We start from the raw sequence: 23,014 nt of genomic DNA on the forward strand, positions 1-23,014 counted from the left end.
TAAATATTTAATGGACTGGGAACATTAATGGAGTGAGGCTTGAGTTGTAACTCCCTGAAAAATACTACTGGTGGTCAGAGCTGGACTGTGATAAATGGGACCTTAGGCAGGTTAATGGACCAGGCCTCTGCCCTCCCATGACCATTCTCATCTCCCATTACATGTCTTTCTCCCTTCAATTACCATAAACACTGTTAAAAACTGTCAGTGTTCATACTGTTTTCTTCTTTATTTTTGAAATGAAGACATAGATGTGGATTTAAACTTTTAATTTACTTATCCTTTGTTGACCAAGTTAGCCCCAGTAGGCTTGTAGCCTCTTTTCAGAGGAGACCCTTGATGGTTTTTATACCACTTGGAAAATTTTGGCAAGGGCATTGAGGTGCTTCCCTACTCTTTTTAGTAGCTCAGCTGGATGTAAAAGATGTCACAGCATGTGCCACTAAAACAGGTAGATGGAGCCTCAGTTTAACATCTTATCTGAAGGTCAACACACCCAAGAGTTCAGCACCCCCCTTATTCTGAACTGCACTGTCAGCAGCCCATCTACAAGGCGGAAAACTCGCAGCCTTCTGCACCAAAGGTGAGTTTGCTATCTTTTATTCTGTTAACAGTGCTTTCAAATTTTATAGCACACACACTGATGGCCATTGGCTAAACAAAACAGTTGCAAATTGAAAACAGACTTAGCATGCGCAACAGTAAACTTGTAAACTTCTCTTCCCTTGAAGCTCACATTCATTGAAAATACATTGAAACTCACATTCAATGAAAATGCATCCAGCTAGTGGCAGACTGTGTATCTTGGCTTCTGGGATGTTTTCAAACCATGCCCCCCCCGAAAGATTTTAAGGACCATGTATAATGTATGTGCTGTTTGAGTCACCTTCCTGATTTAATATAGTTCTTATTAAAAACTGCAACATTTATTACAGTGCATTTTAAATGTGTAGTTTTGATCAGTGAAACAAAATGTATGACCAATAAATGACAAAAGCACATTTCAACCAACTACCAGTTAGTGTAGAGGATTAAAGGATTTGTTGTCTGTAGCTACGTACAGGGTTTGAACCTGAGCAATTTCATTAAGTAAGCTGCCCTTTTTAACAAGGGCATTACACACACCATTCATCATGGTACCACTCCTTCAAAAATAAAGTCACCTGCACTTCGCTCGTCACAGTACCTTTTGCTTCAGAAATAAGATCTCCTGCTCTTAGCTCATCCATCTACTGCTGCAAGTGCTTTATAAATCACTCACATAAATCCTGCTCATATTGTACAGTTAGGTACTTTGCTTTAGAAATCAGCTTGTCCATCTGCTGCAAGTCCTTTGGAGATCAAATTTTGCAAGTTGTGTATGTGTCCACTTCCAAAACAGTAAGATACACACACACACAAACATACTCTCAACCTCTTAGAGCAAGAAATCTGGACAAAGACATAAATAAAAGTTGGACAAAGGCCCACAAATGGGGACAGTTTTTAAATATTGCTCTTACAAACTTACAAAGTTGATAGAATAACAGGTTTTGCAATAGCATATTTTTTCTGAAGGGCATTAAGCCTGAAACTCAAATGCCTGTCATTATTTTCTAAGTTCAGTCTTTAAAAATTGGCCACTATTTGCCCGAAAAGCACAATTTTATTAAAAATGGACCAAAATATAAGGTAAAAATCTGGACATTTTGTGAAATTCTGTACAGTTGAGAGGTATGCACACAGACAAAATTAATTAGGAAAACTTTGCTGTTTTTTATTTTTTTTATTTTTATTATTTTAATTAAATTAGTATTGTCGCTGGATGTGGCTCTGTTGGTGGTTTGAAGTGATCAGACCATAGCTTTTACTACTAACTGTGAACATCTGCAGCTGCATATAAATGTGCACTAAATGAATTGTTCTCCCCACTCATGCAAGCTTTGCTTTGTCTTAATTACTAACTGCCTGTTAAACATCTCCTTGTCATACCCAAAGCAAGGAGTTAATCAGGAAAAGAAGCTGGGCTCTAATAGTAAAGCAAATATAAGAACTACTAACCAAGGCCGGAGGAGCTCTATAGGAAAGAATGGTACCATGAGAAATACGGCTTTGATAGCAAATGCAACCTGTTAAATCATTTGCAACTTCAATATCATCAGCACCAAATACCTGTAGTTTTGTTATATCCTCTTCCAACCATCCTAAAATATGTAACAAGCCGAATGTCACCGCTTCAAAGCTTCCCATTTTTTTCTTTTATATTCGGGTCAAATCAGGTTTTCATTATCTACAGAACACTGTTGTGGTATCTGCTACTCCTCTTGATTCCTGTCTTTACACGTTTCTTCTTCTACAATCATATTTTCAGGTAGCGCTTCCATCTTCTTAGCCATTATTCAAGTGTGAAGACTTATACACGCAATAGTTTTAGAGATTTGTGGGAAACAACCTTATTTATTCATAAAAAAGTTGACTTTAATTGACCTTGATACACAGAGAGACTAAACATTTTCAATCGGCATGAGACATCCCCCAGCATTTTTCATGTTTCCTTACATATGTAAAGCCTTCATTACTAAAGTAATCTGTCCCAATATTAAAGTATCTTCCTCTCCACTAGGAAGTCTGTCATTGTCTTGTCCTTCCCCATGTCTGTAACTCATTCTTCATAAGATTTATAGACTAGTCTGTCTAACCCTGTATGGCCAAACAATTCAAGAAACTAGTTTACAAGAAAAACACAAAATATATCACAATTTGTGGCCTTTTCTGCATATGCCAACATAGCATAGTTGAAAGAGTCAATAAAGCTAGTGAATGTTTTGTGGTTTGCTCATTAGATATTTTCATAAAGTGTTTTGCAGTGGAGGGTAAGAGAGACTAGTCTATAATCTGATGCAGAATGAGTGGGTTCACACACATTCAGACACACACACACACACATGTATATATATATATATATATATATATATATGTATATGGTTCTACCTGACATAATCGAAACCCCAGAACACCGACAACGCAATCACCAACACCACATAATCGACAGTGCAGAAACACGAAACCTCACATGCCCGACAACGAAATAACCGACGATACACAAACACGAAACCGCATACACTGCACATACCACAATAACAACAATCAACAAACAAAACACATCCCCTGTCCAAAAACCACACACACAACACAAGCACACCAAAATCCCTACAAACCCACACTAAACCTCACATACACAACTATCTACAACCCTAACCCAAACCCTAACCCTAAGGTCCGTCACTATCGCATACTCAGCTAACCCGCGCCCTAACCCTAACTCACTTAACCCACCCCTAACCCAAAGACTATCACTACCGCACACTTACCTAACCCACTCCCTAACCCTAACTCACTTAACCCGCCCCTAACCCAAACACTATCACTACCGCACACTTACCTAACCCGCGCCCTAACCCTAACTCACTTAACCCGCCCCTAACCCAAAGACTATGACTACCACACACTTACCTAACCCGCGCACTGACCCTAACTCACTTAACCCACCCCTATCCACACAGACCGTCAATATCCACTCTTACCTTACTCGCACCCTAACGTCCGTCACTACCGCATACTTACACAGCCTTTTCCCATGTCGGCATCCTCGGCGTCGGTGTTTTAATCCATCGCGTCGGTCTTCTGCATTGTCGATCTTCTGGTGCTCGCGATTCGCTTGTTGGTGTTCTGGAGTGTCGACTATCTCAGGTAGAACCATATATATATATATATATATATATGTGTGTGTGTGTGTGTGTGTGTGTCTCTGTGCGCGTGTGTGTGTCTGTGTGTTTGCATGTGTGTGTGTGTGTGTGTGTGTGTGTGTGTGTGTGTGTGTGTGTGTGTGTGTGTGTGTGCTTGTGTGTGCATATGTTATGCACTTACCACAATGATAGAGTTATCTGGTCTCTGTCCACACACTGGAACAGGAGGACTGGTCATCTTGGTGGCTTCTTTTTTGACAAAGAATCTCCTTGCAAGCCCAAGCTTCTCTCTTGTCCCGTAACCCCCTTCTCTAAGTAGATATTCTAGATCAAGCAAAGAATTGCCAGCCATATTTTCTCATACAACTCAAGATCACACACACATACACACACAAACTATAGCTATTCATCCATGGTATGAAACCTAAGGATGTGATCTGGACTCATGGATTCCTCTGTGTCCCTCAGGAATTAAAATTTGAAGGAGGAAAGTGGTCAGAATTGCTCCAGTGTCCAGACAGAGGCCAGGTAAATCTATTATCTTGCTAAGTACATACCTTATATATTTACTCTGACCCTGTCCAGCCATTGTAACAGCTGGACAAAGTGTCATGCTAACCTTGGGTGGCCTATGCCAGTAAGCCTTTGAGAATGATGGCTCCAAAGGAAGCTTGAGGCCTAGAGAGTATTTCCAAACTGGAATGCTTTGCAAAGGTATGTATGGTAGCAGCTGCTGCTATATCTTCCAAGGGCAAACTTCCAAGAAAGGTTGCTGAAGTAGCTTGAAGTCTGACTGGGTGTACTTTTGGTCTTGTGATCAAGGTTTTTCTTTCTGAAAAGCAGTAATAGGAAATGCAATCACATAACCATGTATCAAGGATAATTTTGGACACACGTTGACCTTTCTTAACAGAATATAAGGAAACAAACAATTGGCTATCCTTCCTAATTTTTTTCCTGACATGTATGTAAAAATGTAGTTGTCTGTGGTTATCCAAACAATATAACTGATATTCCCCTTTTTTAATACATGGGGAAGAATACTGACAGATTAATGGACTGGTTCAAATTGCTCTGTGTAGCTAACTTAGATATAAAGATCTAGCTGGTTCTAAGTTAAAATCTATCTGGAAGAAAAATCATATATGAGTATCTAGATGATAAGGCATGAATTTCTGAAACCCTTCTCACAGCACTAATGTCTACCATCATGCAAGTTAAATATTTTAAATTGATAAAATTAGCTGGTTCAAAGGAGAAGTTTGTTAATTTCTCTAGTATGAATTTTAAATCCCTGGAGTAAGCAGGCCTAATCAAGGTGGCTTGGTATGGAACACTCCTTTTAAAAAGGGTTTGCATGTCTTGTATGATGTGAGGGAGGATGAATAGAAACTGGAATGAAAGAATAAAATAGCTGTGTGGAAAAATAACTAGCCCCTTGCTGGAAGATGTCAGCAAAATGTAAATACTTGTGAAAGGGAAGCTGATGTAGAATCTATGCCCTTATCTTTTACACATAAGGTAAAGTAAGCTTTTTTTCCATTTTCTACTGCATATTTTACATGTCAAAGGTTTCTGAGATCCTGATAATAAATGTACAACTTTCTTAGGAAAGGATGGATTTCAGGCCATTGGGGAGTTGTTGAAACCATGCAGTCAGATGAAGGGAGTGAATATCCAAGTGAGGCAACCCAAATGGATAGTACAGCAAATTGGGGTTCTGTGGTAGGACACCAAAATAAACTGATACAACAAAATAAAGCAATGTACTAGTGCAGGCGAAAGGACTAAAAACCAAAGTAACCAAATATATTTTAAAAGTGGTACTTTAATTAATAAGCTCTTTCATCCAACCAAATAACTTGAACTTCATCAGACTAATAAAAAACTTAAAAGAACCCATTTAAATATCCCACCACCAAATCATGTAACCTCAGATGAATGGCATCATCTTATTAACCAACCTTTACTTAAAAATTAAATCCACCACCAGTATTCTAAATAAAAATATATATATATATATATATATATACATATATATATGCATACATCAAAAAATTATTAAAATCATAACAACAAATTATAAAACTATATACAGCCTTAAGTTTCAATATATGATAAATAGAACAATAGTTATTAAGTCTAGAAAAGCTGCATGCATTTAATCTTACCTGCCAAATGAGTTCATTTCTTTCTAAACACAAAACCCAAGGTTCACCCCTCACTCCATTGTTCACTTGGTCAATTACTTTATATTTAAAATAATGTGTAAGGTTCAATGAAATCTGCTTAGCTAATGCATTTTGTAAGTTTGCCTTCTTAATACAGTATAGATTTTCATAAATGCATTATTTTAAGTTTATGTTCGGTTTTACCTAAGTAGAAACGTTCACACCCTTTGCATTTAACTAAGTATACCACCATTCTCGAATTACAACTGAATCTCCCATGGGTTTTAAAAGTCCTGTCCCTAATTTAAAAAAAATCACCAGTATCTTTATTTTTTGCTTTTCCTGATTTGTTGTTAGTGCTGTGGTAGCAGACAGGAACTTCTCTTCAGATTAGGCCATAACAAGGGGAGCCATATCTGGCAGGGCTAGAACAGGGCTATGATAATTATCTCCACTGTGCATCTTTTGACTTTCTGGATAACTCTGGATATAAGAGGAAAGGGAGGGAATGTATGTAGGAGACTTGAGGCCAGTAGTGAGCAAATGAATCTCTTGGTGTCTGCCCTTCTAGAACAATAATGATAGAAACATCTCTGCATTTGGAGTTGAAGGATGAAGCAAACAGACAGGGTCTGCCCCACCTCAGAAAATGTTACAAGCTATTTTCTTACTGAGACATCATTCATGTGGGAGCAGTATTTGCCTGCTCAATTTGTCTATAATCTTGTTGGATGCCCCTGGTGTATGTGATGCCACAAGAAAGTGGTGCAATGTTAAGGCCCATTATGATACACTCATGGCTTCTCTGCAGAGTTGATAAGATTGTGTTCCTTCCTATTTGTTTCTGTACCAAACCACTGCCATATTATCCAAATGGATGGCAACTATACCCTAGGAGTGCAAGTCCTGAAACACCTGAAATGCAAGGAGAACTGTTGTCATCTCCAGTACACTTAGGTGAGGTCTGGCCTCTAGCTGAGTCCAGTACTCCGGACCACAGTATGTTGATTATGCCCCTCCACCCCAAAATAAATCCATCCATTGGTACTGTGGTAATTGGAAAGGGACAAACAAAGGGTGTTTGTACCAACAGGTTCTGTGTTTTGTTCTACCATAAGAGACTCCAAATGCATGTCCTTGACAACTATCTGGTATCCATCACAAATTGGAGAGCTTGGTCCCACTAAATCCTGAGTGCCTACTGAAGAATTTGCATGTTTAGTGGTGTGAATGGTACCATCTGAATGGTGGTAGCCATTAGTTCCACCACTTTCAGATTCTCAACTGCTGCAGATCTTGGTGTCTGTGAAAGACTTTGTAATTATTTGACTATGGAGGAAGTCCTCTCTGGGGGCAATTTCAATTTTTGATTGACTGTGTTGAAGTGGCAGCCAATAAACAATATGGACTGATTTAGAAGTAGCTGAGATTTTGTAAGGCTAACCATGATCCCCAAGGTTAGACATAACTGGAGTAAGTACTGACATGCCAGTATATGTAATTCCATATTCTATAGTCGGTACCACTTTGAGCCAGTCCTTCAGCAGAGGAAAAATGACTACCCCCTAGAAGTTGCATGTCAGCCACAACTGGTTCCATGCATTTGATAAACACCCATGAAGGGGAGGGGGCTGTGATGAGTTCAAATGTCAAGGCTCTGAAATGACAAAGACTGGCTCCCACCTGAAACAGCTGGAAGTTCCTTGAAGCTTTTGCTATCTTGATGTGTAGGTATGCATTTTGGAAATCCAAAGATGGAATCATCTCTTACCTGAAGATACGCGAGGATGGACTGCACTGTGACCATCTGGAACAACTCCTTCTTCACATACTGATTTAGTCAGCTGAGATCTAGACTTGGTCTGAGGTCCTTAGTGTTCTTGACCACCAAGAAGAACCTGGAGTAGAATCGTGACCCTGTTTAGTCTGATAGGACCTCTTGGATGGCTCTCTTCTGAAGGAAAGAGCTGACCTCCTGTCTTGTTCCCCTCCTCTAATGGATTGCCACTGCTGGAGGGTGTCAGGGCAAGCTTTTATGCATCTCTAAAATAAAAATGGAATACAGTAGCCTCTGGATATAATGTTCCTTATCCATCTGTCCAGAGGGATGGCCAGCCACACACTGAGTTGGAGAAAAAGACATCTACCAACTGCCTCCAGAGTGGAATAGTCAGGCAACTGTTAATATTTTTGGGGTCCTTGAAAGGGTTCTCAGTAGCTTTATTGGTATAAACTACCTCTGCCTATGCCCTTGGGGTAGTGGCTGAAGTGTAATTTCTCTCTGACATGGGAATCCAAGTCTTTGCTGTCTGTTCTGTTCTAGAGCTTTTGGGACTTGTGAGGCCATAAATTGTTGGCACATTCTTGATTCTTTTGAAAGGATCTCTGTGGCATTGAAAACTTGACCTCAACAGCTGTGAGCGTTTTGCTGTCCTGCTCATACTGCATCAGTCTCTATTTCATCTTCTGCCTAAATTAGAAGAAGCTATTAAAGGGTGGATTGACAAACATCACCTTGAAGTGGTTTGCAAATAATGTTAGATGAAGTCAAGCCTGTCACCTCATCACTAGATCTGAGCGAGCAAACCAAGCCGCATTATCCTTAGGCTTGTGAATAGGATGTCTCTTCAATTGGGACCCAAGGTCACCCACATGCAATTGCCCCATTCCCCACAGACAGTTGTGCCAGAGTGATTGCTCCTTTTTCCACCTGCTTCTTCTAAAACTTGGTCATATTCTATACAATTCAGATCTTTAATCGTGAATGTAATTGATGCGTAAATGTGCTTCACTATTGATCCTTCATTCTACACTACCATTTCAGCCGATGGATTGTCTGTGTATCCTCTAGGACATCCTTCTTGGTGGCAATGGACACCACTATGAAATCCACAAGAGGCCCCTTATTATGATGCTATCTTTGCTGGTCTGGGATTTAGGTTTGGTGATATTTGGTTACATCCAGGCTTTATTGCACACAATATCCATTAACGTGAATGGGGAAGGACAATCTAGGCAGGTGAGGGAGAGGACTTGTAAGTCTCCTACAAGAGCTCTTCCTCTGGGGAGGTGGGGTTAACAGCTCATGATCCCATCTGTCTCATCATTTCCAATATTTCACCAAAGGATATGTCTGTAGGGGATTTTAGGGAACATCCCCTTCATTAAGATCTGTATCGGGGGAGGGAGACTTTTACGAGAAGTGGAGGAGCTTCCTCTTACACCTTCTCTTCCTAGGTGGACTAGGTAGAGAATCATCTGAACTTTCCTGGTAGGAAGGCATCCCAGATCTCCACACTGTAGGCCTATGAAGTCCTTTCTCTGAGGGGTGCATTGATGAAGACTGGTCAAAGGTCTCGTCAACAACAGTGTCTTATGGTGGAATCAACATTTTCTGTATCTGCTCCTGCAGAGAGTTAAGAATTGGTCTCCCCTGTGTTGATATGCCATCAAATACATCAAGGCCAAAAGACTAGTCACTGAACTTTTTGGTGCTGCACTGCTGTTTCAATGTCAGAACCTTGCATAATCATCACCAAAGGATTGAACACCTCGACAATAACAATGATCCTGGCACCATTAAGATCAAAGTCAGGGCCAGGAGGTCAGCAATGAGTCCTTTGGCCCTTATTGGCCCTCAACTCAAACACCAAGGGTGTCACTAAAGTAGCTACTGACACTGAAGGCATCAGCATGGATGAGGAAATACTCTAATGCCAAAGGAACAGCTATAGGTATGGGTGTGAGTTCTATCACTACCAGTACCAAAACAAGGGCTGGAGGAGGAATAGAAGAGAAATAGGAAGTGTATCTTCTCAATCCACTGACAATGTATCGAAGCTGGGCCTTCATGAAGGTTGACATTATCTGCTCCCAATCCAAAGGAGTTTCACTTTGGAGGGAACTGTAGACTCCGAAGGAAGATGTTGAAGTAGGCCTTGAAGAGAGGAACTTTGATAACTTTTTTTCAGAAGAAAAGCTTCCCACTCTTCATCTAAGGCCAAAGCCAGCAGTATATTATGACTGCTGCTGAGAGGGTGAAGTGGATCTAGCAGGAGTAGCCATGGACGACAACCCTGTTTAAGAAGAGGGAGAAACTTGACTTCTTACTTTCGATGGTGGAAACTTTTCCTAAATTGCAACACCAGGGTCCCCAGGCTTACAGCAGCCCTTACTGTGAACACTAAGATTCTTTCTGAATCCCTGGGAAAGATTGCCACCCATTCACCCTTTCTCTTTTGCGCTATTAAAATCAATATTTTTTGAGTGGTGCACCACTTTTGTACATTTGACCTTGGAAGATTCTCTCAGTCTCATATTATCTGCTCATACTAGTGAACACTAAATGTTGAAACTATGAGGGCCCCCCACTTAAACTGTTAAAACTTCAGTGACTCTTTCTTTCATAACTTCCCACTCCTTGGTGAACACTTCACTATGAAGAGTATTACTTAGTTTTGTTCCATCCTTCTTTTATAATCACAATCATCTGGGCACACCTGTCTATCACTAGCAGCCTACGAATCACATCTCAGGAATCAGCTTAGGACTTCTGCTTCTGTTTTGAATTTGATCCTGGTGAGAGAAGGGGCACAAGAATGTTATTTTTTATCCTTCCTAGAGATTAAAAATCCCTGGAGAGCCTGGAAACTGCTTCTTAGGAGAAACATTGGGGTTAGTTCCTGACTGTCTCTGATTTAGCAGTGTGGAGAACTTCCCTGACTGGTCTGATTCTGGACCATTGTGCACTGAGCTGCTGCATGTGCTGTTCAGGGCATCTACCAGGAGAAAGCTGCTACAAGTCTACAGACCTACTATAAACATGTGGGACAAGACTACTGATCACCAAACAGCCCATGCCTGCTACTCAAGAACCAGCTTGGAATAAGTGCTACTCTTTTGTTTTGGTGAGAGAAGGAGCAGAGAGACATTGATTCCTAGCTGAGCGTAGCTGCAGTAAGACCAGCACTAGTAGTAGATGGGTAATAGTAAATAGGTCAGTCTGACAGTCACCACTATTTATCATTGACTAACCTAGTGGGTGGCTAAATTAGTCAGTTTTTGCTGAAATTAGTTTATTGCTTCTTTCTGGTTGCAAGAGGTTTACAGGCTAATTGTGGGCATTACTTCCTAATAAGGCTAAATTCAAGTTCATAGGTTCATACTAGGCTATCTGCCCTAGGGCATCCACAAGCAAAGGTTGGTATGACACCTAAATTTACTGTTAGGCGTGATCGGAATTTTAAACAAATTCTAGATACTATTAATAATAGATCTGTTATTAGGAATAGTCAAAAGGGTATGAATAGTTGTGGTCATTGTCCCTACTGTAAGTTTAATTCTATTAACATAGAGAATTTCACTTTAAAAAGTAAATTTAAAACTAATTGTAACTCAAAAATGATTGTTTATGTTGCCAAATGTCAGTTATGTTCATGTTTTTACGTCGGTAAAACTATCCGACGACTTAGAGATAGGATATACGAACATAATTATAATATAAGGAAAGGTTTACTTGATAATGCCTTGGCAAAACATGTGTCTGAATATCCTACACACACTTTTAAATTCTGGGTACTTGATCAAATAATACCTAATATTAGAGGTGGACCCATCGAATTACAATGAGATCGACTAGAATTAATATGGCAAATTAGATTATTTGCTTATTGTTGGCCTGGTCTAAATGATTTGTGTTCCATTATGGCTATTTTAAAGCTGCGTAGTCTCAATAGATAATTTTTAACAGGATGAATAAGTGTATTTTATTATAATATATCTTTGAGTAGGTAGGCTTACACTATTTTAGTTGAATTAAATTTATTTTATATATTTTTAATAATACATATATGTAAATATAATTTTTATAGAATACACTTATATATGTTTAGAAGTGGGAAGTTTATTTATTTATTTTTATATTAATGTATAGTTGTATTTACTTGTTGATACATCTTTGTGGTGATTATTGTATTTTTGTGCTGTTGTTTCTTTAAGTATTTTTAAAATGAGGGGCGTAATGTCAGCTGATCAAATGAAGTTTATTTAAATGGTTAGCTCATAAATTTGTGGTTTTCTGAAGAAGTTCATACATTGTACATACGAAAAGTGCTTCATAGTATTTGTGTTTTCAAATTAAATTAGTTCAACGGACCTCTGGATTCCCTTTGTGTGGTTTATAAGTTTTATTTTCTGTTTGGTGCCGAGCATCCACAAGCCCAGCCAGAATGTGTTTGGCTTTCAAGTATCTTATCTAAGTTTGGCTGATTTCAAGTATCTTCCTGTTGGTTGGTGTGCTCTACTGAACTTTTTGTTATTTATTTTCTGTTATAAATAAGGTAATTTAGAGCAATGCTGACTGTCATGCAGTGGCATGACACATTGTACTGTATAGATGTAGGCATTTAGCGCCTTAAATGTTTTTATACAATCTACCCCCCCCCCAAATTCCTACTGTACTTTAAAAAGTCAGTTGTTGTGTGAAGAAGCTCTGGTTTGCATTAGATGGTGTCTTTTTCTTTATGTGTAGCTTTAGATAGTTTGTTTATGACACATAACACTTCCAGCAAATCAATTCCAAACCTCAGAGGTGCAACTTTGATTACAGCCGACACTGTTAACCTGGAATAATGGATTTGCACTTTCCTACCATCTCTGTAGCTGGCCTGGTTGAAATGGGCATCCTGTGATGATGTAGCAAGTGTCTCATGTTTACTGACAACCACCTTCTACTTAAACCAGCAAACACAGATTGTGTGAGAGATGCAGTTATACAATGCTGTTGTGGGCAAAGTTCTCTCAAGAAGCCACAAAAAATAACAAGTAGGTTGTCAATACCACACAACACCACACTAAACAAAGTACATACAGCCCAGACCAAACACACAGATTTTCATATACTGAGGCTATTAAAAGTAAACTACCTAAACTGCAAAGGCCTCCTAAAAAGTAACCTGAGAAACAGGTACTCTCAGCAACCTCATAAATGCAAAACGCAGGCAGCACCCAGCATGAAGCACATATCTAAGAGTCATGCTGACATAGGTCAAAAGCCCATAAGACAAAACCTCCACACAATTCATATCCTAGTCATAGGTGACTCCATAGTGAGATACATTGATGCATCACTCACTGGGCTGTGCAAGGAGAGTATCACAGTCAATTGCCTATAAGGTACTAAAATTTGCTAAATTATGCAAGTACCCAAGCCCTTGCACCACAAGTACACATATGACACAATCATAGTACACACATGTCACACAATCATAGTACACATACTTCCCTGGACTGCATGTAAAGAGACATGATGGAGCTTTCAGAATATATGACTGAAGCTGGTATGGACCTAACCTTGTGAAGCATTTTACCATCACTAAAAATTATGCCACAATACAAATGATTATTGTTTTCAACAACTGACATTCTCTGGTGACATTCAAAATGGGTACAATATATATCAGCCTGAGAGGAGATGGTAGACAGTCCTATTTGCTTTGTTAGGGGTGGCTTGCAACTCTCCCTCTAAGATTAAATCCTTATCTACCCCTATAGTGCCTTTTAAGGCAATATTAGTCTAGTAAAACTTCCAATATAGTAAAACAGGATCTGGATGATATTAAGGCATAGTTGCCCAGAACTATAAGCCTTGACAAAAAATTCCACTCCCTAAAAACAGTCATTAACCTGTAAAACATTTATATATGCAGCATCACAGAGCCTGCTTCGAGATCAATGAAGGTGCTCCATTAGTGCAAGGTTTCAATGCCCATCACACATTCAGGCCCATTGCATTAAACAAATGCACTAAAGGCAGTAATGTTGCCATTTTCTTAACAAAAAAAAAAAAAATCACCTCCAGGCTCGTTAGACAATATAATGAGATGGAAATCCTCCATGCTCAGCTTAATATTAACAAAACCCCTTATCACATCATAGCTAACTATAGGACCACTCCTATGTCCTCCTCGGCCCACACCTCCTACTTAACTAGTATGCAGCCCCAATGTACTAAACCAAACACCATTCTCCTAGGATACTTCAGCTTAAGGTTATCATACGTCCAGGTTTCCCTGGACACGTCCTCTTTTTTGGGCTCCTGTCTGGGCGGTTTTTGAAAATTCTGCGATTTGTCTGGGTTTTAAAACCCGGACAAATCGCAGAATTTTCAAAAAACAGACATTCCTATTTCGGAGTCTTTCCTCTGCTTTTTTTTTTTGATTGGCTCATATATCGGTATACGAGCCAATCAAAAAGCAGAGCTCTGTTCAATGCGGAACTGCTTGATGTTCCACATTGAACAGAAGAGGATCTGCTGTGCGTGTTTTTGATTGGCTTGTATACCGGTATATGAACCAATCAAAAAGCGGTGCTCTGTTCAATGCAGAACTGCTTGATGTTCTGCATTGAACAGAAGAGGGTCTGCTGTGCGTGTTTTTGATTGGCTCGTATGCCGGTATACGAGCCAATCAAAAAGCGGAGCTCTGTTCAATGTGGAACTGCTTGATATTCTGCATTGAACAGAAGAGGGTCCACTGTGCAAGGTGAGGTTTTGATTGGCTCGTATACCAGCATACGGGCCAATCAGAAATCTCCAAACACGGAGCTACTTGTCTTTAATTCGGAAATGCAAGACAAGACTAAAGACCTTTTTGCTCTTCACCCTAAGAGGGGAGCAAAAAAAAAAGGTCTTTAGTTTTAGTCTTAAAAGAATAAAGACCTTTTTTTTTTGCTCTTCAGCCCTAAGAGGACGAAAAAATATGTGCTGGTACCAGCACATATTTTTTCGTCCTCTTTTACATACAACCAGATATGGTAACCCTACTAAGTTCAGCTTTACCTCCATAAACTGGGAGACTTAACACATCCTCAAACATGTAAGCACAGAAACTTCTGGCCTTCTTCAATACACAGTTAGTCTGCAGCCCAACCAGGGGCAACAAAATCCTGGATTTGGGCCTTATAATATGGTGCAGCTTTGCTCCCCAAAAATTGTAACTTCATCCCTGGTAAAATCAGCCCACGATATCAGTCATATTCGCAGTAAGACTAAAGCTTGCAGCAACTTCTAATACTTTGGTATTCAGTGATTATAAAAAGGCTAATCTACTAAAACTGAGTGATGACCTGGCTAAATTCAAAAGCCCCTTCCATTTTTGACAACCCCACTGCTTACGTGAAATACTTTACTGCCAAAGTCTATGCATATGTGAAATAGTTACATAGATGCATATACTACCATTGGAACCTTAAAACAAACAGGCTCTATAATAACAGGAAAAAAAGCTCATTGCACACAAAAATAAATTTAACTCTCAAGATGCCAAAATGCTAAAAAGAGCAAAAAAACTCCTGACTCTGATCAAATCAACCAAAGCCAGATAAGAGGTAATAATAGCCACCCAGACAAAGGGTGACCAGAAAGCCTTCTTTAACAATGTTTGAAACTCAGAAAAAATATCCAACACTCTGCAGAAATAACTGTACAGCATATGACATACTCGGACCCAAACTCAGAGATGGGAGGGTGGCCTAATGGTTAAGGTGTTTGCCTTACAAACACAAGGTGCAGGGATTGAGTCTCACAAGGGATAATTGGCTAGGCTTAAAATGGCTCGCAAGAGCAGTTAGCTTAGTACTAATCTATGATCCCAAAAGACAGTGCTAATCTACTAGAGAATAAATGTAGTTCAAACTTCATCTCTTTCTTTCTCTCCTCCCTTATTTCCATATCTCATACCCACATCTAGATCCCCTCAAAATCTCCCAAGAAGAAGTCCTCAAGGCACTAAGGCCAAGAACACTACTTCAATGGGGCTGGACAACATACCAGGAAGCCTGCTGATCAGCCTGAAATATGACTATTCAGACTCCCTACACAGACCATTCAATATTAGCCTCAAAACAGGCTTCATGCCTGCTGAAAGGAAGACAGCAACAGCCATTTTCTTCCACAAAGGTGGGGCTTCAGTGAACCCAGCTAATGTTAGACCCATATGCCTGACCAGCTTCATCTGTAAGACTATGGAATGGATCATTATGGAATTAATAGATAAAAATATATGTAACTTACAGACTCTCAGCCCAAGATGGTTCATAATTATCAAGGGCAGATCCTGCCTGCATAACATAGTTGTTTTTTCTGAAAAAGTTGCTGTAGCAAAAAATGAGGACAAATAAGTACACATCACATATGCAGACCTTGCAAAGGTGTTTGACGCCATCCTACACTCAGGTATCATAGACAAACTCTCCAAGCTAAATTTTAACCCCCTAGGTAACTCTTTGGATAGCAAACCAAATCATAAATAGAACTCAGAAATTAAAAGTAGTGGCTCTACTTCCTCCAAAAGACCTGTCACTAGTAGTGAATGCCAGGGTTTGGACCTTGGCCTCTCTTGTTTGGCATTTAGTTCTAGTAGGTCACAGCCATGTTATAGGTTTGTGGCTGACCAATTTTGCAGATGACCACAATCTTGGTGCCATCATAAACTTTCCAGAGGACACCATGATTCTCTAAGAGGGCTTGTTCTAAACAAATAGCTGGTGTCAAAACCTTGAACTAAAACTAAATGGCAAGAAATGTATAATCATATGCTTCAGCTAGCATGACCCACCTTGTAACTATCACATTGATAACACACCCCCTGAAAACTGATCCTGTGGTCCTGATCTTGGAACCTGTCAATAATGACCTGCCCTGATTATTGTGCCCCCACTATTGAAAGGAAGCCCTTTCTCATCACATGGCTTATATCTTAAGTTATAGGATCCAAGGATGCAATCATTCCACTGTACCTGGCACTGATTAGGCCAATCATTGAGTATAATACCCCTTTTGGGATGTACTAGTCTAAACACTTGTCACAACTTGAATAAGTACAATGCCTCCTCACTAAGAAAATCAAGGGCTAAATCACTAGAACTATATAGACCATCTGAAAGCCTTGTCCCTCTTCTATGTATCACACAGGCAACTGAGAGACAACCTCTGCCTTGCACAGAGGACCTCAACAGACCCTAACCTCTCTGTCCTATTGCACATTCACAAGTCCAGTGGTGACATAAACACTCTTTCAAGGCATTTCAGTCTATTCTGCAACATAAATAGGATATGAAGAGGGAGAGGTATGGTTCTATGGAACCATCTACCATTCCACATAAAGCTAAGTATTTCTCTTACACTATTCAAATGTCATTTGGAAGAATGGATGGGTAACAAGAAATCTCCCTCACACATACTTTAGCACCCTTTTCCCTCAAGGATAAAGGCAAAGTATAAATGCTGTAACATATTATTGTTCTGACCATATCTGGGTTATTTGTATACACTAAAAGAGCTCATGTATACCACCAGAATGTAAGGCTAAACTTCTTAAGATCCTCATAGATTAATACCCTAGTAAGTACTATGAACCTAAGCTACAGGAGAAACTGGTCTATCCTTGGGCCATCTTCCTCATCCATGAGTGCTGGTGATTCTTGGTGTGTTTCTACATTTATACATTTATACATTCATATATATCTGTAACTTTATATATATAATTTGTTTCAAACAATCTTATCTAATTACAAAAAAGCCTTTAAATAACCTTGATATACATATGAGAGACCGGGGAAACATCCAACATCTTCCAACATCATAAGTCTTCCCCTTGCATTTTTTTCCATGGCTCCTAAACGAATGCAACATTTTCATTACTCAACTTATATCTACATAGATATAGATCTAGCTACATGTATACACACGCACAGACGCACACACGCACACACGCACACACGCACACGCGCACACACACACACACACACACACACACACACACACGTGCGCATGTGCATAGGACAGTTACACACTTAATGGTGAGCAAATCTAGAGTTACTTTTTCATCTGGAGTCAAGCCAAAGCTGACCAGTAGTGCCAAAAGAAAACCTAAACCTAGCTTAATACATGTTCTTACAATGTACAACAACTATACATTTCCCATACTGCCCTAACAGACTTCTATGTGCAAAATGGTTAAACTGCTTATACGTAACTGCCTTAGCATGACCATGATTGCCAGATGAATGTGCAAGACACGATGGTCTAAGCCAAACATAAAACCTGATAAAAGCTAAACTCAAACAAAAAGAATACGAACGACTCAGGGTAAAAACAAGGTGCATAAAACAGATACGTAAAATAAAATAAATGTCTACATAATAGAATAATGACTCTGGGACAGGCAGATAACTTCATTTTTGTTACCATGGACATAGAATCGTTGTTTACTTGTATACCTAATTTATGGGGAATAGACAAAGTTAGAGAATTTTTAACAGTGAATAGATGTTGTGACAATAAGAAAATTCAATTAATATGTAGTCTTTTGGAAATTATTTTAGAAAATAATGTCTGTGTATTTGAAAATGAATTTTATTTGCAAAAGGTTGGTGTAGCTATGGGCACTGCATGTGCAAATAGCTACGCCAACTTGGCATTGGTGTGCTGGGAACAACTTTCTATATTTACTGATAGTAACCCCTTTTTTGCACAAGTGTTGTGGTATGTCCGTTTTGTTGATGATGTTTTTATGTTATGGAATGGAAATGACAATGAACTTAAGAATTTCATAGATTATTTGCATAGTACTACTGAGTTTTTAAGATTTACTTTTAATAGCTCAGACTTAGAAATTGACTTTCTTGATGTTAAAGTCAGAAAATCTGATTGTAATGAAATTATTAGTAGCATTTACCAAAAACCTACTAGGAAGAATGCATTATTACACAAAACAAGTATGCATCCTAAGCATATTCCTAGAAATACACTGAAAGGACAGGTATTTAGAGCTCTGCACCTATATAATTAGGACAATGATGCTAAAGCAGCCCTTGAAAATTTGAAGTTAGAGTTTTTAGATAGGGGCTATGTGACAGGAGAGATAGACAGGACTATCACTGAAGCTTGGAAATTAAGAAATAGCTGATGCAGACCTTATTTTACAACTATGACAGATAGAGACGACAGAAATACTCATACTTCAGACACTAACCATTTTCGAGCAGTTTTTCAATTTTCTATCAATGCTAATGAATATACGAAGATTATAAAGAGAAATTGGCATTTACTTCAAGAAGTACCAGAGTTGACTAATATAATCAGTGGAACTCCGTTATTTTCTTTCAGGAATAACAAGTCTTTAAAACAACATTTATGTTATAGAACAGAACCTAATAGATTTGATTTTTCTACACGTGTTGGTACTTTTCCATGCAGATGTTGTACTGCATGTAAATATATTTATAGCAACAAGACATTTATTCATCCTCTACATAAATTTACTATAACCAGTTACAGCTATGCTGATTGTAGGACTACTAATGTTGTGTATTTTTGTTTCTGTCAAATATGTTTTGCATATTATGTAGGAAAAATGAACAGGGTCCTGAAAGACAGGATCCTTGAGCATGTTAGAGACATAAATAATTGTAAAGAGACAAGTGCACTGGCAAATCATGTTAGAAAAACTGATTTGTCTCATACTTTTATGTTTTTTGTTATTCAATATGTCCTCTCAAATATACGGGGAGGTGACTTAGAAAATACTACAGAAAGCATAGAACAAAAATGGATTCTTAAGTTGAATGCTGAGAAATATCCTGGCTTGAATGGAAATAGTTCCTTAAAACCTTTTTTAAAAGCCAGACCATTGAAGCACTAGAATTATTATATTATTATATTTCTTTAAATATTTCAACTAAGTTTTTATATATGAAAGAAAGCGCTTGTCTGAATAAAATTTATACTTTATTTCGTTGAGCACTTCAAGTGATTTTGGAGATTTATTGGATTTTGGAAACCCTTATTACGATTGTACCTCTCTGCTTCACTCTCAGTCTTCCATAAGTTTATGGACTACCTTTCTCATAAGTTTTTATATATATTTATAGTAATGTTTTAACCATTTATTAGTATATTAATGCATATTTATGTTTCTATGCATATTTACATTTACATATATTTAATGTTACACATTTATAAGCATTGGAACATGTGACTATTGGATTTTCAGCTGACTTTATTGCATCTTCTATATAAGCTTTATTATGTTAAACTGCTGTGTCTGATGAAGCAATTAGTGTAGTTGTGAAAGCGCTAAACATTTTATTTTTTCTATTTTTTGGTTTGAATAAAAGTATGTTTGAAAGCTAAACTCAGGTTGACTTTCTTGCTTCCATACTTAATATAATTGCTTTCTGAGGATCTAGGAAGAACATTGTATAGAAATCCATGGGTTTATGTTTACTCATCGCAGGTTCTTTCCTCAAAACTGTGATGAGCAAAAATAACAGATTGAACGTTCTTTAATCGAATGTTCCCTTCAACAAAAGTGTGAGACGGGGAAAGTAACTAGTTAGCCAACATTTCCCTGTCTCGCACACCACAGTATTTCAAACTCATCCAAGTGGGAGGTTGCACCCCCCACACCCCCTAACTATATATATACCAACTCCAACGTCGCACTACAGTGAGGAAAAGGGCAAGTAGTTATTTACCCTTTTCCCCAATGTATTGTGACCTCAGAGTTGGTATATATACTTAAGGGAGTGTGGGGGGAACATCCCTCTATCTGGGTGGGTTTGAAATACTGTAGTGTGTGAGATGGGGAAATGTTGACCAGCTGGTTACTTTCCCCATCTCACACTTTTGCTGATGGGAGTGTTCAGTTAATGAATATTTGAGGTCTAGTGTTCACTCGTGGGAGATTCGAGGAAAGAACCATTGATGAGTAAACATAGACCCGAAATAAGCATGGCTCCTGTTTTTATTGCAACTACCATTGATGTCTATATTATTACCATTGTACCTTAGACACATATTTTATGTATCCTGTTTATTACTTATTTTCATGGGAAATGGGCTGGTTCTGTGGTCCCTTTTCAACCATAACCAAACCACAAGGGCAAGGCTGGTATAAAGATTCATCCAATTCTTGATCTGACAGTTACATACAATGTAATAAATACAATGTTACTTTTTATGATTAAGACATATACATCTTCATATTATGCTTATTTTCAGTGCTTAAGTCATGATATGTTAATTAGAAATGTGTGTTTCTTGATATTATGAATGTCTTGCATTTGATATATTTATATATATTTTTTCTTATTCTTCATGGGGCATTAACCCTGGGTCCCCTCTGAAAACAGGTCTGACCCAGAAGTGTATATATGTGTATGTCTGTATATACACACATAGTTCTCACAAGTAATGTCAGTAAACAGGCACTTGCACCTTGAGGCATTATCCAGTTAACAAATAAATGAAATAAATAGAAACAAAACATCATGAAAAAAATGCACAGGACACCCATAGAATGGTAAGCTTGCTATAAAGAAAGGCTAAATGGAACATTACATTTCCCATATGTATCATTTACATAGAACTGTGGAAAGAACTTATAGTGATACCACGATATCACATTATACAGATACTGCATTCAGCTCACGACATGTCAACATCAGCAAAATATTACTCATACGAAATAATTCATAAAATATAACACTTCATGGATTTATATACTCAAACTTTTATGACTATTTTTAAAGTACTCTCTTCAATACACTGTATATTTTCAATATATGGCATAATTTTAAACAGGAAATAAGATTATTCTGTTTTTAAATTAAAAAGTGGCATGTAAAATGTGCAATATACAGTAAAATGAAATATGTGATTTTTGTGACAGCATTATTAATTTTTCAGTTGCTATGACAAAAGCAACTAACATAATATCACAAAGATTTTAACTATCCAACAGATATAAGTCTCTTCCGAAGATATACAAAAGCAAAATATCCTATTCCACCTAGTACACTGACTAAAAATGAAACACCAAGAAAAGATGGTGCCCTCTTTTTAGCCACACGAAATGCAGTTGGCAGAACAGCAGAAATGAGGATGTTGTTAACGCTTCCTAAAACTTTTCTAAAAGTTTTTCTTTTAAGAACACGTTCATAGTACATCTCAATATTTGGTCGTTTCCCATTTCCCCAGTATCTTCTTGCCAGCCCAATAAACTTCAGACGATGCAAAGTAACTGCAAGTGACACATCTGCAATGCTGAAAAACTGTCCGCACAGCCAAGGTTGGTTTCCTTCTTCTGTAAAAAACAGAAATGTAAGAAGGTTAACATGCCAAATCAGTGCTCAGAGAAAGTATAGTTTTGTAAGATAACCACCATGACAGCAGGTATTTTGTGGAAAGATTGCTTTAACAATATTCTTAACAACTGGGTTTCTAGTTAATGATACCAGTTATTATCTTGCCAGATTTCCAGGTAAATGTTTTCCTATGTGGAGCTGACACTACACGTGATGCTGTTCTTCAGGCAAACGTTGGCTCTTATCTGCAGAGACACAGTGTTAAGATGTACCACCTTCATTCAAGTGGGAAACGCATTACTTCAGGTAGTGCAGTAACTAACGGAAGCACTGTGTACTACAAATCTATTACATAAGATAGCAAGAAGGCTGTAAATACATTCTAAACAATGAAATATATTACTACACAAGATAGCCATCAGACTGTAAGTAAATTCTTAACAATAAAAGCTAAATCTAAATGTAAATGGGGAAGGTAGCAGCACCAACTGCTATGAGAGATGACTAAAAATTTAGTATTACTGCAAATATTTCTTAAGCATAAGCACTACCATTATTTAGGGAAGACTGTTTAGGAGTGTTCAAAACATAATGGCTGAATCACCATAGCTGAAATACTAACACACAGTAGTGGAAAGGCAGCAGCCTCAGTACCAATGGGCAACAAAGCCCTGTTATGTCTCAAGACTGAGCCTAGCTTGAAGTGCTCGTAGCTTTGCATTTCTTACAAGTTGAAGTAAATATAAGTATATTAGACATTGGTATCTGTGCTAGCATGACTGGCTGAAGTTTTGTAAATAATTGTAAATAATGTAAATTACTCTGTGTTACATATGCCAGCATGACTAGCTATAATTTTGTAAATAAATTTATGTCTCTTGATTATCACTCTGATTTATGCAAGTTGTTTGAATGTCAAACGGTGTTCTTCTGGCTGGCCAAATGTAAATTTTTTTTAAAGAGAATTCTGAA

At 38.2% G+C, this 23,014-nt stretch overlaps 1 protein-coding gene across 3 annotated transcripts in view; it reads right to left on the reverse strand.

The window, feature by feature from the left end:
• Positions 1-21,253: 21,253 nt before the first annotated feature.
• The window catches only part of GDAP1 (ganglioside induced differentiation associated protein 1), a 178,860-nt gene continuing 177,099 nt past the window's right edge, over positions 21,254-23,014 (reverse strand). For all 3 annotated transcript variants that reach the window (XM_044067210.1, XM_044067212.1, XM_044067211.1), the window contains one exon: positions 21,254-22,041. In XM_044067210.1, coding sequence (XP_043923145.1) covers positions 21,689-22,041 — 353 coding nt within the window. In that variant the 3' untranslated portion in view covers positions 21,254-21,688. The remainder of the gene's footprint in view (positions 22,042-23,014) is intronic.

The sequence above is a fragment of the Protopterus annectens genome, chromosome 3.part1, assembly GCF_019279795.1.
Source record: "Protopterus annectens isolate FY-2018-M chromosome 3.part1, PAN1.0, whole genome shotgun sequence".
In the NCBI taxonomy this organism is placed as follows: Eukaryota; Metazoa; Chordata; order Ceratodontiformes; family Protopteridae; genus Protopterus; species Protopterus annectens.